The sequence below is a fragment of the Natator depressus genome, chromosome 2 (genome assembly GCF_965152275.1).
Source record: "Natator depressus isolate rNatDep1 chromosome 2, rNatDep2.hap1, whole genome shotgun sequence".
In the NCBI taxonomy this organism is placed as follows: domain Eukaryota; kingdom Metazoa; phylum Chordata; order Testudines; family Cheloniidae; genus Natator; species Natator depressus.
The window spans coordinates 171,146,729-171,164,636 of record NC_134235.1 but is presented as its reverse complement, the minus strand read 5'-3'; the positions used below and the strand labels follow the sequence as shown (position 1 = coordinate 171,164,636).

At 39.8% G+C, this 17,908-nt stretch overlaps 1 protein-coding gene across 9 annotated transcripts in view; it reads left to right on the top strand.

The window, feature by feature from the left end:
• Positions 1–17,763, top strand: part of HECW1 (HECT, C2 and WW domain containing E3 ubiquitin protein ligase 1) — a 348,636-nt gene extending 330,873 nt beyond the window's left edge. For all 9 annotated transcript variants that reach the window (XM_074945295.1, XM_074945292.1, XM_074945293.1 and 6 more), the window contains 3 exons: positions 1,321–1,435; positions 2,962–3,160; positions 13,025–17,763. In XM_074945295.1, the coding sequence (XP_074801396.1) occupies positions 1,321–1,435; positions 2,962–3,160; positions 13,025–13,136 (426 nt within the window). In that variant the 3' untranslated portion in view covers positions 13,137–17,763. The remainder of the gene's footprint in view (positions 1–1,320; positions 1,436–2,961; positions 3,161–13,024) is intronic.
• The last annotated feature ends 145 nt before the right edge of the window (positions 17,764–17,908 follow it).

The window sequence follows — 17,908 nt, the reverse complement described above, 5'->3', positions numbered from 1 at the left end:
TACAGAATTGTAAAATGATTTTTCTTCTGTGGTTATTTCAGTTTTTCGGTTTGTTCCATTTTCCAGTGGCAGTTAGGTTCCTAGGCTGCCCAAGCACATTTGAAAATGCCCATAGGCATGTATCTGCATCATTAGACACCTAAGTACCTTTGAAAATCTGACCCCCTAGCCACTAGTGGCTGTTCTAAGCAATAAAGGCTTTTTGAAAGATGCTGTATAAAATACTGTAGTGAAGTATGGGTTCCAATTTTTCTTCTTCTGTTGGGGGTTGGAGTATGAGGAAGTGCAGAATGAGCACATGACTGAGAAGAAGAACTTTCCAGTGATAGTGAGACATACTGTATCCTTAAGGAACTCATCACAGTATGGTTTGACATCTAGCATTCTATACTATAAACTGTGGCTAGCCCTAATATATAAAATGCTGGATCTCAAGGTTGTGTTAATGGGCGTTGCTCCATTGAAGTCACTGGAGCTATGTCAATTTACGTTAGCTGAGGATCTGGCTCCCAGAGTTGCACTGTGGCAGAATTCATGAAAGTGCTGGCTTCAAGAGTTGCACTGTGGCAGAATTCATGAAACTGCTCGACCACCACAAGAACTGACAAAGACTGAAAAGCTGTATATTTGTTTCTATATTTTGTGTTCATCTGAGTACTGTACAGTTTGTGAAGCGTTTTTTTTAATACCATGAAGAAGATAAACCTCAGTTTAATCACATTTTTCAGAGTAGCAGCCGTGTTAGTCTTTGTCCGTAAAAAGAAAAGGAGTACTTGTGGCACCTTAGAGACTAACAAATTTATTAGAGCATAAGCCATGAAGTGAGCTGTAGCTCACGAAAGCTTATGCTCTAATAAATTTGTTAGTCTCTAAGGTGCCACAGGTACTCCTTTTCTTTTTTCTCAGTTTAATCATGCTTGAAGTACAAAGGCAGCTATCTTGTAACCATATTCTGACACAGACTAAAAGTTATATAGAAAAATATACCCTCTATTTTGCAAATCTATTACGCAGTTGACCATTAATATCACTTTTCAGAAGAGATGCAGAAGGAAGAAGTCCTCTGCACAAACTATTCATTTTTCCTTCTGCTGTTCCATTCTGATCAAATCTCCTCAGAGGTCAGCATTGTTTTCAATTAAAATTCTCAGCAAACTCACAAAAGAAGAACAACTGATTTATCAGCAGGTGATTGGAATCTGACTGTTGACACGGTCACAGTAGGCAGCTAATCATTAGAGCCGTGACTGGGTTTTTCTAAGATAATGCATCTGCTGTACTTCCAGTCCAGAGTGGGCTCAAGAATGGTTTGTGTTTCAGGTTGTAGACTCCAGGCTCGTCTCCATTTTTGATGCCAGAGAGCTAGAGCTGGTGATTGCAGGCACTGCAGAAATAGACCTCAATGACTGGCGTAACAACACAGAATATCGTGGAGGTAAACTATCTACTCATACTTAGTAGGACCTTAATTATTATCAGGCCACATCCTGAGATGCATACTCAGTGTTTGCTCTATTTTTTCTAAGGGAAACTCCCACTGAATTCAGACGGTTTCTCTCAGGAAGGACTCAGTGAAAACTAAATAAGGACCTCACGATTTGGCCAATAGACATGTTAATACTAGAACAGGTCTTGCAGTTTCAACTCAGATCTTACACAGACAAAATTTCCTTGACTTAATGGGAGTTTTGACTGAGTAGAGACTGAAGAATTTAGCCTATACTTTATTTATATTGAAGAATATGAGTAAAATCCTGGCCTTATTGAGACAATGGCAAAATTCCCATTAACTTTAATAGAGCCAAATTGCGCTCCCAGTTACACTCTAACAAAATGCAGCACTAAGTTAAAGCCCCCAAGTCAAAGTGTTTCTCTCCTTCATTCAGCATCAGCACTAAACCCCCCGCCCGGACTAGTTGGACTTATTTTGTTTTGAACATAGCACATAGTGTGTGCAGGTAGTGTTGAGTAATGGGCAAATGGGTTGTCCCCCCAGGTCCCTCGGCTCAGCAACACACAAGAAAACTCAGTGGAGTTGACCTGTCCTCCCCCATAAACACAATACCCAAATTTTGGCTGCTGGCTGACCACCAACTGTTCTTATCTATTTGTTGCTTTAGCACTGAGCAACTAGCCATAAAGAGGATCCCCTATAATGATTTTCATGTTTAACTCTTCTGCATAAAGTGTTATCTCAGGTGGTTATTTAAATATAGTTATTGAGCTAGATTGAGCGTGGGTTCATTCTGGCTTTCACTAGCATAATCTCAAGCCCAGAGCTCCTGTGGTGGAAAGTCTGCCAGGGAAGGGCTTGCAGCAGCCATTCCCCTCCAGATGTTGGAGGCCAGTACAACCCCAAAAGGGACTGGTATTGGCCACAAAGAGGATATGGCCCCTTAAAGTGATTCATACCTAGGATGCAGGGAGCTAGGCCAGCACCTTCCTATGCTAGCTTCACTGTCTGGACCATTGATTTAATTTCGTTACTCCTCTTATTACATTGTTTTAAAGAAAAACTATTGAATGTTATCTGCTCTAGATGTAACAATTTATCCAGCTCTACAGCCTTGGTTGTATTTGGGAATCAGAAATGTAGCCTTTCCATCAAGCTGTCAGGAGCCATATAGAATATCAACATTAGTCATTTATTTTTAACATGGATAACCATAGTATTTGCCAAAATGTTTTGGGAAAGGCCTGTATACGTGAGTTATAAATGTGAGCTTTGCTGTACGTGGAATTTTGTAGTTTCAAATGAGTTAGCTATATTAAGTTATCCAGAGGTGAGAAGACAAGAGGGCTAAGACATAGTTCATCAATCATTAGATCAGTCCTTTGGCTGAGGTTTTGTAGCAAGAAAAGCTATCAGCTCACATTTCTTTTTGTGGAAATGTATTGAAATGGTACATCATCAGATCCAGTTCCCACTTAACTTGTATGTTTCTAATCTCTCTCTGTCAGGCTACCATGATGGGCATATTGTAATACGGTGGTTCTGGGCAGCAGTGGAGAGATTTAACAATGAACAGAGGCTACGGTTCCTGCAGTTTGTCACTGGAACATCTAGTGTGCCATATGAGGGGTTTGCAGCCCTTCGAGGGAGCAATGGTCTGCGGCGCTTCTGTATAGAGAAATGGGGGAAAATAACATCCCTTCCGAGGTATGTCTGTATTATGAATAAAATCTTAAATGCTGTGGAGAAGATGAGCACAACACTTCTATTCAGTGTTTCTGCCAGTTAATGACAGTGAATACAAGAGCAGCAAAGGACAAGTCTCACTTCATCACGACACAGCCACTGAACCTACAATTGCACTCAGTGAATGGTGGTTTCTTTTGGTATCCTTTATCTTTAGAAATGGGTCAAAACCAGACCTTCACATTTGGACTCCTTTAAATAGTAGGGAATGGTCAGGATGCTAATTCCTCAGATCCAAACCAAATCTTTTTGTGAGATTTCAGAGCTCGTGAGATTTCAAAACCTGTCTCTGACTCAGCCATATACCCGTTTCCTAGCCCAAGTCTCATAGGGATTCAAATCTGAACACCTCCATTGTATCTCATTTGTTCCATTTTGTCACCCCACTATTCAGCATGTCATAGACTCATAGGGCATAAGGGACCACCAGATCATCTAGTCTGAGCTCCTGCATATCAGGGCCACCAACCACCCAGCACCTGCACACTAAACCTGAATACTAATGTGTATGGGACCATTAGGAAGCTTAGTGAGGACATGGGCTGTAGTCAGTGTGATGGTACCACCCAGCTTTATATATCCATTTTAATCAGCTCAGTAGGTGCAGCTGAATGATTTACCCAGTTTCTAACAGATTGAAGCTTACTCGAGAACTTGCTGAGGCTCACCCAGACAAGACTGGAATAACGCATGTAGGCTGTAGGAAGATTTTGGGAGAAAGGCAGAGGCAATTGTCTTGGTTTAGGGAAAGTGCCTGATGTTTATGACATAGATTCACTGCCTGGGCATCTTGTTGGATTCCACAGCTACACCAGTGGCCAAGAATATTTGCATCCATTTGTGTCCAACTATAATAATAACAATAATACCTAGCTCTTATATAGCACTTTTCATCAGTAGATCTCAAAATACTTCACAAAGGAGGTCAATGTCATTATCCCCATTTTACAGATGGGGAGACTGAGGCACAGAGAGGTGCTATGGCTTGCCCAACAGACCAATAGAAGAGCTAGGAATAGATCCTGGATTTTCTGAGTCCTAGTCAGTGTTCTGCCAACTAGACCACACTGTCTTCCATCTAGGTTGTGACTTCTTTTCTTGAATGTGGATGTCACTATGTCTAGCCATGCTTTTGTCTCCTTGAAATTGTACTACTGCAATGCACTCTATACAGGCTACATTTTAACACCATTAAGAGATTTCAGCTAAGGAAGTGCCCTATATGCTTAACAGTCCTCATTCAGGGAAGACCTCTCACCTGTGCTTCAAGATCTACACTGGCTTCCAGTTCATTTCCAGGAGGATATTCAACGTGTTGTTCTTGCCCTATAAAGCCCTCAATGGCTTGTGACCTGCGTACATTAGAGACCACCTCCAGTTAAGAACAGCTGAGGTGCTCCAGCATACAGTCCTTTCAGGAAACTGGGGAAATAAGCCCTAGTTTTATCTGCACTGTGAATTAGCCCTCGTTTCATCGACCAGTGATCAGGCAACCGTGTAAGTTGTTTTGGTACAAACCCCATTTCAAGCAGCGGTAAGCTGCACTGTTGCTAACTGCAATTTACCATATCTGCATTAGGGGTTTGCTCCAGTAATGCTGTTCTGGTGGGTGGACAGGGATGGCTGGAATCAGGGCAAATCCACAGGGTAGACAGGCCTGGGAGGATGCTGTTGACCAGGCATTTTCAAGGAGAATCCTTTGACTCTATCACATTCTTCTTACTTGGTTTGACAGAGAACAAGTCTAACAACTTTCCTGGCATTCTGCAAGTCCCATGTGTTTTCCAAAGTCTTTGAGAGGTCCAGAACCATCTCTATAGATGGGCTATAGAGGTGGTTATGGACAGTCCTGATTGTGGACATGAAGACTCACAAAAAGTACAAGTTCCAGGTTGTGCAGCATTTCTGTAGAAATCCATCTACATTAGACTTCTCGATGTGAAGATGAGTGGGTTTTGTAGTGTGTATGAGAAACACCAGGCTGACCTGTCAAGGGCTAATAAGGTAATTTGCCATTTTCTGCTCTGCTTAACTTTCTGTGTTAACCTAGGCATTGCTTATGACCTAGAGTCAGTTAGCCTCAAGATATTCAAGCTAACTGCCTTAAGTTTGTCCACTGATTACTCAAAGTCTCACTCTCCCCCAAAGAAGCCTTCTCTCCAGGTCAGAGCTGCAGAACCTCTAGAACTTTCTGAGCTCTGTAATCCAGAAAAGTGAAGAAACCATTTCTGATGGGGGAAAAATCCAGGTTGTTTACCATGAATTACCATCTTTATTATTTAACAATTGTAGAGTGCTCTTGAGTGCATATAGCAGTCAGAAATATATAAAACACCAGAGCCAAAATGCCAAAACCTGGACACTGAAAATTAAGCTCCTAAATCTACATTTACTTGAACTTTTTATTTAGATGCCTAATTATGGATTTATTTAGGGGGTTAAAGGGCATCTGACCATATCCTCTAGGCACTCAGGCATAACTTTAAAATGCACACTAAGTGTACCAATTTAAGGTAACTCACTACAAATCCTCCTCCCCCTCAAACAATTCCCCACCTCTACATTTGCACTTATTACCCTCCCCCATTTTCTAATGCATGCAGAAAATAGATGACCTTTTCCATGTGCCCTAGAAGTAATCAGATTAGGTCAGTTAGGTGTTCAAATACAGATTTAGGATCCTAACTTTCAGCTTGAGTTTCTTCATGAACGCGACAAGATTCTTAGGCCCCAGTCCACCAAAAATTATGACTGTTCCTTATGCCATAGAAATCTGCAAAAGGTTGCATAAACCTCCAAGCAATTGGCTTCTTCAGCGGAGCCTAGCACAGAGATGGATGTGGGGTTGCTGGGTTTTAATGGCTAGGTCTGGTCTAAACATTTCCAGGTGTTTTACAGAGTATCAAGAAAAGTTTTAAATATTTTGTAAGAACCCGGGGCTCCCTCTTTGGTCTCTTCTTCCTTCTCCTGATAGCTGTTTTAGATGTGTGACTCTCCCATACACATTGTCCTTATACTTTAGTGACGCAGCGTGCAATTGCTCCTGTTTTGTTTACCGGTGACCACAGATGTAGTAATGCCGAGCACTTGCCACAACATGCAGCCCCACCAGCAAAGACCCCGGGTGTGAATTTCTGAGATGAAATGATACTTGTACTAGTACTACTATTAATAGACAGCAGTCATGGAAGGGCTTTCTGGAACCAGCAGTGTAACCACAGCAGCAGGAGGAGCCATCCACCCAAGTACTTAACGAAGGCTGGTCTATCCTGAAACCTGACATACTTCTCTCAGGGATGTGAAAAATCCCCCCTCTCTCCCAGGAGACATAGGTGTTCAGACCTGACCCCCAGTGTAGGCTGACAGAAGAATTCTTCCATTGATCTAGTCACTGCCTGCTGGAGAGGTGGATTAACTACAGCGATGGGAAAACCCTTCCTGTTGCTGTCATGATTGCCTACACGGACGCGCTACAGCGGCGAAGCTGCAGCACTGCAGCTGTGCCACTCTAGCAGTTTACGTGTAGACACAGCCTAAGATCCTGGACAGGATTGTATTCAGGGTGCCTAGCCCCTCAGTCATGGGTACACTTCTATTTTTAGTGCGGTACTCAATTAGAGCTAGCATGGATATGTATTCTCAAGCTGGAAATTAGACCTCCACTCCAAGTGTAGACATATCAACAGTAGTCATGACTTTTGAGTGGTTTGGAAGATTTTGACTCCAGGGGCTTTATTCTAACTTCACTTATGCTGGTGTGAATCAGGAGTAAATCCACTGAAGTGAGTAGAGTAACACCGGTGTGAAACACTGGTATAAGGAATATCAGACCCAAGAAGTGGATTATTTCCATTATGCATGGGAAATGAGACATGGGTTATTTTATTCTAGTCTACATTTATGTATCGTGTGTACCCATTAGAATAAAGGCAGCCAAAGCAGAAAACAGATCAGAGATATTGCTCTACTCCCAGACCACAAGAACGTGACTCTGCAGCAGTATCCAACCAGAGTGTGTCTAACTCCTACAGGACTCTGTCAATGTAAAACTGTGGTTTGTTTTTCCTCCACACTGCTGTAGCGAATCAAATGAGATACCACAAACTAGGTAACAGAGTCCAGGCACTTAATGTTATTTATGCTGATTTCTGTTCTTCAGGCCCCAGGTTTACTCTCCCTGTTTAGTATGGAAGACTTCCCTTCGAAATGCAGCAATTATACATTGACTCCCAGTGCTTGGTTTTTATTAAGTTTCCCATGGGGGAAAGATTGTTCTACTGTTTAGGTTTATAGCTGGATGAAGATCTGAGAAAACTTCTTCCCACCTATAACCTTGTTGAAGCAGGGGAGCTCTTATCTGGTGTCATGCAGATTTTTGGCTCTCAGCCAGCTCCCTCAGTCTCCCAAGATCTTGACCTTAATTCCCCACCATACTTTAATGAATACCAAAAAAACCTTCTTATATTAAGCCATGTAGCTGTGTCTAAAACTAAGGAAACAACTTCACCTGAAAAGTATGTGAAAAGAGAGGGAAAAACTTTCTGCTACAGCTGCCTGAGAAGACAATGCCCTCTGCTAAGAGCTTGATCCTGACAAATCTGAACACCTATACCTCCCATTGGGACACATCCTGAAATCCTTACTCTGTTTCTCCTTCACAGTCAGGCAAAACTCTCATTGGCTTGAAAGAGAATTCTGCCTAAGTAAAAACCAAATAAGGATTTGGCCCAGCGATTTCAATAAGAATTGCAAATAATTTGTACCTGAGAAGATCAAGCCTTTACTTTCTCAATCAATATAGAGAATTAGCTCACTTTCCCTTGAAAGTGATTTTAGTTCTACAAAGTAATTTATAAGTACTATACCAGCATATTGTTTGCAGTTAGCATATGCAGATTATCTGTAAATATTTGATCTTACATAAATGATCTCTCTAGGTCCTAGGATATTTATTAGGTACCTATCATCATAATATCCCAAACTGCCATGTAACAATTAAGGTACTGGATGTACAAACAGGCTATAAACTCATCATTTCCCCCTTTCCTAGTGGTGTGTGCGTTAGTTTTGCTTGTTTTGTTATTTTTTTAATCCTGGGTCCTTCTCCTCATCCTCCTCCCCTCTCTTTCCTTCTTGAGTCCCTTCCTCTCTCCTAATTGCCCTATTACAGTTCAGTCTAAGGGAGATGATTATGGGATATAATATAATTCTCCTAATCAAAGTATAGTTCCTATATTGTTATTCTTTATATTCTCATTATCTATGTGTTTGGCAAGATTTCATGCTTACAATAAAATGTTACTAGGACAGACAAATATCTGAAGCACAAACTGATTCAGATATGTGACCCTTGAAAAACTGGTCCTCCTGTAAAGGAAGCATAAACCGTTTTTGTTGAATACAACAGAAATATAACCTTAGAGCCCATAAGCAAAAAATTCTTAAGCAAAAAATTCCCAAGAGGAACCATTGAGTGTTTCCCTTCACAAACAAAGAGGAACAAAACTAGATATTGGTATGGAAAATCTGAGAGATTTGAGGATTGTGGCTGGGAGTTAGTACCTCTCCCCAAAAAAGCAAGGTGAGAGGAATAAGTGGCCCATTTCTGTCTCTCTGGCACTGTTCTGTCAGAAAGCAAACCTTATTACAGCTGACAGGTTAAAGCCATAAGTTTGACAGGGGAGGGTTGTGTGTGCATTTGTTGCCTTTGGACTGTCAGCATTATTAGGATTAAGGGAAGTGACAAAAGAAGAAGAATGCCAAGAGCTTAAAAGCTTACATGTAACTTTTAGAGAGGACATTTAAAAGGTGAGAAGGAGCAATGGAGACACTGAGAGAGATTTAGAGATTCAGACCCCCACAAACTGCTAGGAGTTATAACTATAGACTGCAAAGAAGAAAGAAATGTAAGTTATCAGTTGATAGCTTTTCTTCCTTCAAGACAAGAGCATTATAAGTAGGTCATGATTTAGATTACTTTATCTTATGTTTTCTTCTAAAAGCGTAGGGGTCACTTTTGTAAAGGCGTAAATACTCTGCTCTTTCGAGTTTGGGTCCTCATACTTGCTGAACATGCTCTCATAAATGTCAACAGGCTAACAGGGCTTGCTAGAGGCTTAACTGAAGGAAGAAAGCCTATTCACAAAATGTAATTATTGTTTCTTCCCTTGCTCATGCAGCATTTCCTCTCCAATACACACAAAGGGCCGAATACTGCAGAATGCTGAGTCTATCCTGCCATGTTCTCAGTACAGTGACATCAGTGGCCATAGAGGCTGCTCAGCGTACCTTAGGAGGTGCTCAGCCCCTTCCAGGATTGGGCACAAAGTTAAGGGACTGTGACATTACAGAAAATGTCCCTGCCTTTTAATTGACCTATGTGCTTAGGAATCACATAGCATATCATATAAACAACCCAAGTGCTGAGTTGAGTGCCTTTTGTTTCAGCTGGAAAAGGAAAGGGTTTCAACTTTCAGCTGCAAGAATCAAAAACGAATGCCTTCTCAGCAATACTGAGAAGGAACAGGGAAGACTTATCTTCCTCCTGTCCATCCCCCTCCCCAAACCAAAAATCAGAACTTGTCACTGCATTACATAAGCAGACACTTGACACCCTGGCCCCAGATTCTGGCCCTTGCAACAAAGAACAGGAAATGACAGCTGGCCCACTTACAACACTGCAGAAGGCACGTGGAGAAATTTTGTTCTTAGTTACTGGTGTAAAACTAGGCTGACTCCATAGACTTCACTGGAGTTACTCCAGATTTACATTAATGTAATAAAACAGAATTTGACCCCATATTTTGTCCTTCAGCAATGTATAATACCTACATGGTGGTTGGCCTGAGAGTTATTTAGTTTCCCTTTTTTATTTGGTTGTTTGGGGATCTTTTTGTATGACAGATACTTTTGGGTTAGAGGGTACAAATGTTTTGTTTGGATAAATGTCCAAACATCTCCAGACATTTTGAGGTTTCCTTCCCTTTTTTCCCTCCAATAGTTCCTCCCCGATCATATGACCCCGTAACAATCTGCTTACCCTGCTGTTTACCTGCAGCCCTCCTCTACATAAGCCTTTGTCCTGTACAAACCCATAATCCAATATTTGCTTGTATGTCCAATGAAGGGCCACTTGTATGGCTCTGAGGACATACAGTATGTTAGGTCCTTACCTTCCATTCAAATTGTAAAGGAACAACACAAAGAAGATTCTTCTCTGCCCCTAAATGCTTTTTATGTGTGACACTCAAAAGGTTAATAATGGCTTCAGTTTTGAGGGACTTTGTTTCAGAGAACTGGTAATAGGAAAATGAGTAGGTCTGTGCTCTGAATCTGGCCCAGATGAAGAGTGACTGAAAGTCATCAACATCAGAAGCTTGTTCACTGGCTTGACTGAAATGAGTTTGATTATCTCAGTCCAGTTCCTAGTGGACAGGTGTCCACATCACAGTAAACACCATTGCAGGTAGCTCTAATCAGCACTTTTGCTGCTAGTCTCTGTAGAGTCCGGTGACTGAATGGACCAAGGGAACTCAACCACCTTCTAGCTCCTGAAGGGGGTTAACACACATTGGTAGGGCTTAGTGGGGATGGCTGAGGAACACAAATAATGGTGGAAGGCTACTCATCTCTAATGCATACACTACATGATGCACTAACTTGTGAGATGTATTATCATAATGACTTTCTCAAGGTTCATTTATTTCTCTAACTCCTTTATGTTCCCAGTTCATTTCCAAAGGAAATTGCTTTTATTGCATACTCTCTCAGAGAATAACCAGTTTACAATCTTTTATTCAGAAAAACTAGTAAAAGCTCTCCTAACTGAAATGCTGCAGTGCAATGGAGACTATGCCTCTGGCTGTTTCAATTTCCTGATAGCTTTTAATGATTCACTGTGGGTGCCTGATAATCTCCCCTTTCAGTTCTGCAAGTCTCATGCCAACTAATCTGCCTTTAGCCTGGTTTTTTTTGGTTGGCCTAACAAATGAGCACCAGAGGTTAAGAGAGAGTCTACTTTAGGAAGGGCTCTTCTGCTTCAGTTCATAGTAAATAACATGCATTAAAGGATGAGATCTGAGAGCTGGAAGTAAAACAAGGTGATTGATTCTAAAAATACCACGAGCCAGATTCTCACAAATCACCATAGCTCCATTGGCTTCATTGCAGCTCTGCCATTTTACAGTAGCTGAAGATCTGGCCTGATGTGGATATGAAATACCAGACATGAACAACACCCATCACCATGCCTAGGGCGTTGGGGGGAGAAGAGACATATATGTGCACTCCCTACAGAGATAGATTAAGCACAGCATGATGGATTACTAATTAGCAAAGCTTTGAGGCTGTTGGGGATATTTGTAAAGGTCAGTGTGTTTCAAAACTAAAAATCAAATAGCATTTTTATGCTGAACTGACTGGAACAATTTTTGTAAGTAATTTAGGGTTAGCCTCCCATTCTTGGGGCCTCCTAGACCCATAAAAGTGTTTTAAATCTTGAGGATTTTTTATCAGAAGGGTTACTACAAGAAAAGGAAATAGTAAAAGATTTAGCAAAGCCAGAATACAAATGGAAATCTTTCTCCCGACTCAAGCGTGATTTAAAACTAGAGTTGGTTGGAAAATGGGGACATTTTTTCATGGGAAACATGTCCCCTATTTTGTTGAAAAACTTCAAAATTTATCAACTAGCTTAGATTGTAAATTCTTTGTGAGAGGGACATCTTGTCTGTGTTTGCACGGTGCCTAATACAATACATAGATTCTGACCTGCTGTACAGCACAGACTACAGAACTTCCCCAAAATAATTCCTAGAGCATATCTTTTAGACAAACATCCAATCTTGATTTTAAAATTGCGAGTGACAGAGAATCCACCACAACATCAGTAACTTGTTCCAATGGTTAATTACTGTCACTTAAAAATATACACCTTATTTCCAGTCTGAATTTGTCTAGCTTCAACTTCCAGCCATTGGATCTTGTTATACTTTTCTGTGCTAGACTGTAGAGCTCATTATTAAATATTAATTCCTCATGTAAGTACATATAGACTGTAATCAATGGGGTCCTCATCCCTGACTAGAGCTCTGAGATGTTACAGTAATACCAATAAAAAATAATAATAATATTTAAAACCCATCCTTATAACAAGTGAGCTACAGAAACAGCATTCTGCTTTCTAGAGACCTTCCTCTTTCAGGCACCCAAAGCAGTCGGTTTTGTAGTGTTTCCGGTTTTCCCTCTGAACCTACAGTTGTCAGCCCTGTCTTATAACTCCACTCACAGGGCCAAATTTACCAATACATTCCAACCGTTTTGTACCTGTCCTCTAGTGCAGAGCTTAACCAGCCACTTAAACCAGATGTATAGCTGCTTTGCATTTCTGGAACAGCAGAAAACAACCAAAGTGGCACCAGTGAATATTACTCTGTGTGAAGTCTGGGGCCTTAATTCCACAGTGAGCCCCACATTTGCACAGGGGATTCACCCACATGGAGCTTATTGCAGGTTCTGTGCCTAATGAAGGATCTAGCCTGTCATACAGATACTTTCTGTTAATGCTTAGTTTGTCTCTGTGTGTGTGTGTGTGTGTGTATATATATATATATATAAATTCAAATTGATGCATGTATATTTTTAAAATATCTTCTGGCTCTTTGGATTTTAGGGGCTTTTATTTTAACACTTAGGCTTTATTTAATTAAAGCTTTTTAACCATTTAGAGGACATAAGTGAACTTTCATCAGAATAAGCAGTGTTTTCTCATTAATATATTTGTTAAAAGTAAATGAAACTTACAACACTGCATTTTTCCATTTGCAGGGCACACACATGTTTCAACCGCTTGGATCTTCCACCCTACCCATCTTATTCTATGCTGTATGAAAAGCTGTTGACAGCTGTTGAAGAAACTAGCACGTTTGGACTTGAGTGAGGGAATTCAGGCACTTCTGGTATTTTCCTGGCTGATGATGTCACCTTCCTTCCCCACCATCATATGATCTTGGTTTTCCATGTTTTTATTTTTTAAAACAAAAATCAGGATTGACAAAAGCTGTGCATGAAGAACTGCCTCCCTCTAAGATCTAACCTTCATGCTTTCATCCTCAGTTTCCAATGGACTGCTAACCTGTATGCAATAGAAAAACAGCTGTCTCAAGGTTTCTGTATATCTCCTCATACCTCCATTAATAATAATAAAAATACGAATGCAGGTTATGTTACACTTGACCAAATGTTGATAAATGTTTACTTCCACCTACGTTGATTAAAAAATAAATAACCTCATCAACCATTCCAAGCTTCTATATGCCTGTGTCTTCTAAACAAATCCACAGTTCATCTCACTTCTTACCAGTTGAATTCAGTCCTGGGAGGTGGTCAAGTGTTTCTTTCATCCATCCTTGTTTTTCCTGTCCATATCGTCCATCATAGAGATACCTATGAGTAAAACTGAAATTTTTATACATGGACTCAAGATCCACATCAACCGGAACTGGCCCAGACATATGATGCAGATAAGACATTAAAAAAAACAAACCACCCTGTAATGCAATGCAAAGTATTCCAGTGATTGCTATGGATGGTTACTTGCCAGTACTGGAAAGAACTTGCACTTCAGACATTTTGGGAGGGGCATCTCTATTGTAATGTTTACCACGCAAGAAGCACAAATCTGTGCACACTCAAGAAGGATGTCTCATTACGTAGCATAAAGGAGAAGGATCCCTTACCTAAATATTGTACGTGACAAAGAAAAGGGGACTGAGAAGAATGTTCTGCTCTTGTTAATATCTTTGGGTTCTGTTTACTGATTCTTTGTAATCTGATGTTTAAAACACCCCCTTACAAATGAGAAGTATAGACAATCCTGTCCCTTATATCAGAAGCCATTTATTTCTTGTCAGGCAGGGCTAACTTCTGGTTGTTGTTTTTTCCCTTTGTTGTCAAATGCATACCTCCATAACCTCAGAATTGGTTGTGCACAGAAGGGTTTAGACAAAGTTCTGTTAAATGTGAAGCTGCAGTGAGATTGTATCTCTCTTTTGCTTAAACATTTGTAGCAATTCTTCTTGGAGTGAAGCCCAATGACCTGCATGGCCTCATTAGGTACCAAATTAAAGATCCAGTTGTTTTCTGGTGCCTAATTGAGACCTCAAATTCTTTAATTTTGTGGGCTTCATCTTCCAGCTCCAAAGCCAGGAAAGGCAAAGCACACAGCAACATTCTTGTCTTTGATGGGTATTGCTGAGGCTATTATAATCAAACCCACAACACTGGTTGTCTCCAACTTTTAACCTTTGCTGCCCTTGTTTTCCAAAACTTATTGTGGATTGAAAGTGTTTGTCTTAACTGGGAAAATGTGAAGTGAGCACGATAGTGTCAAAGAATACCCATAACAAAAACTAAGTGAAATATACAGGGTAATTCTATCTTGATATGAGCAACAGCTCACGTGAAATAGATGGCAGTCAGATACCACACCCATCTGTGTCTCTGTTACTATGCTCATTTTGTTATACTTCAGAAAGCTGTCAGAAAGATGTCATTCAACATCCAACACATTTTGTTCTTATAAACCTACCCTTCAAAGAACATAGTCAGGCCCAGCCTTTCCATGCGTTTTTACTGACCGACATATTTAGCTATTAATACGCTAATGTGTATATGACTGTTTTCTAATATTTTTGAATGACTTTCTTCTAGATTTTAAAGTTACTGCATGTCTTAATGGTGACAGGTAAAGACATGCTTCTAAGCAGAAATACTATGTTTTGGTTTAATCAGAATATGAATTTTTAAAGTGCTCCATTAATTCTACTTCACTAATATTTGATGGCCATTTAATAGTATTTTTATTATGTGTTTCTTTTAAGTATTTATTTTAGAATACACATTGTTATTTATTTATTACATTATTTATTAATTTATTTATTTGCTTATTTGTATTACGGTAGCCACTAGGGACCCCAACTATGAATCAGGGCACCATTGTGCTAGGTGCTGTACACTTGTGTAAAAACACAGCCTCGGTCCCAGCTCTCATTTCTATGTCATATACTGTGGGTGTTAGCTCTGCAAAAATTACGTAACCTGCTTCTTTATGCCTCTGTTACATCAGGGTGAATTATAGGAGACTGCATTGTACCAGGATTGCCACAAAGGCTCTGGCTCTGATGCTGCAGTGTGCTCAGCAATCTCGACCCTATTCAGTGGGAGCATCTCATAGGCTGGGTCCCAAAGGCCAATTTTTTGTGCAAGATTCCTGTTTCATCCCTGATAGAATCATTACAAAACAACATGCATTATATTTAATGCTCGGTGTCTTCAACAATACAAGAAAATAAGCAGAGACAGGTATCCATCTGGTTGGTCCCAGGTTGGCCAAAGAAAACTGTACATCAAGAGCTGTCTCACTAACATAAAAAAAGGGGAGGAGGGGGGAATTCCAGCCTTTAGATAACTGTATAGTTAGAATTTTTAAAAATATTTCAAAGCTGTATTTTATTAAAAAAATAAACTATTTTTTGTAGCATAATGAAAGACATTTGTATTTGCACAGACCGCATCTAGCCCCAGACTGAAACAAGAAAGACTCGCTCCTGCATTCCTTCTTCAGATCAGGTTCTGACATGGGCCATATGCTAGGGGTTAGAATAGGTTACAGGTATCTTCATACTTGACAGGTACCGTGTCAAGCAACTTGGCGTTCTGGATAAAGAAAATATATGACATGGCCAGCTTATTTTCCATCAAAATTTCTGGCAAAAGCACTCCTGCATGGAAATATTTCAAAAAAACTGGTTTCTCAGATGATTCTGATGGCATCAAAATAGAAACACCCTGCATATTCTTGGATCAAAAATAATAGTAGGGGAAAACAAATGACTCTTTTCCTTCCCATCCTCATAATCCTTCTACACATGCTTTCACTAGACTTGTCACCAAAACATTGAAACTGGGAAAAGAAAACACCATATTTTATCTTTTTTTTTCCCCTCCAGAAACTTCATCTGATCCTACCTTTTTAATTCTCTTCCCCTGACAAAGTCCTTCTTAAGTGATTTTCACCCATTGACGTCTCTGGGATAGCATTTCTGGTGATGGTTTCGGAGTTAAGATCTCACAACAGGAACAACCTATTCATTCTGTCTTATCCATTTATTGATCCTTTCTTTTTTTAAAAAAACGTACACAAGATGCACTGTTTCCCCATGTTCTTCCATTCAAATTCCACTCCTTACCTATAAACGAGAGAGAATTCTGCAGATCTGCACATTTATCGTAAAAATTTGGATTATTCATGAGAGTCATTTTTTTCTCAGCCCTTCCTCAGGAAGGAATAAAAGGTTTTCCACAAGGAAGACTACTGTGAATAAGGTTAAAGATGCACAGAACAATCATAACCCATTCAATTCCCTTCACCCCAATTCCCTTCTTAAAATGTTGTGTTCTATCATTATGCTAAAATATGATATCTATATTGATAGACAGATTTTAGGCTGCGAGAAGGAAAGAATAGAAAAACAGATAAGTGTTGTAAATGATAGTCTTTTAAGTTCTGGGGTCCAAAGGCACCACAAAACTGAAAGCAAATAGGCCAGGCTACATTTAGTTTTGCATAGAAACCATGAGTTTTGTAAAGTTATGATGAGAAAATATAAATGTTACCCAGTTTGCTCAAGTGCATATGAAATTTCAATGAACTGTGGTCGAATTGTGAATTTGCAACCTAACCTGAAACCCAGACTGTTTTGTTTTTTCAGGTTTCATCATAACAAATGTTTGATATAGCCCCAGATGGAAACAGTGGAGATTGAAATCATCACACCAGGTGGGGTAGGGAGTAGAGAAAAGGACATAATTTGGAGGGAGAGTCAGCTAAGACCTTTGAGTAAAAAAAAAAGTTTTAATTATTTTCATATGTATATATACTCACATACATAAATATAACCTGGAGGGTTAAATTCATCCCTGGTGTTAATCCTGCTGATATGGATGGGGTTCCAGCAGGATGAATTTGGCTTTAGAATTCTTTAATTTATGTTGAAATCATGAATGTTCACCCTGTCTTCAGAGCAACATGAACAGGGCTTCCCAGTGAAGATTAAACACTTTCACTCACATGCAGACCAACAAACCTTTCTACAACAAATGTGGTGCTTATTTTATTATTATTATTATTATTGCTGTACCTCAGAGTTTGTTATTAAAAAAGACTGCAATATACTACAAACCTGGGATAGGCTTTCCAGCTATCACAAAGTCCAAAAAATTGGATTGTTACTTTCTCCCTAGTGAGTCATGTAGTCCCTTTGTTCTAGTAGACAAACAGATGCCTGTAGATAGTAGGTACTAGGTATAGTAAATATTGTACCATTAGCCAAATTTCCTGCAGCTTCCAATTTATCTAAAAGAAATGTCTATTATTGTTTTGTTAAAGACTTCGTACAAGTCAATGGCAGTAAAAGTCCTCATTATTGGACTGATTTTGCTTATATTGACAGAAAAATGTCACATGATACTCAGGCTGCGCTTTCTATTCAATCATATCACTATACAGGAATGTCAATAAAATCACTTTGTTATGGCATCATGTGTACTGTTTATTAAAAATAGTTTCTTTTGTGCAAGATGCATTTTACCATAATGGGGTAAATTCATACCTGGTGGAGCTCCATTGACTTGAGGAGTTGTGTTTGCACA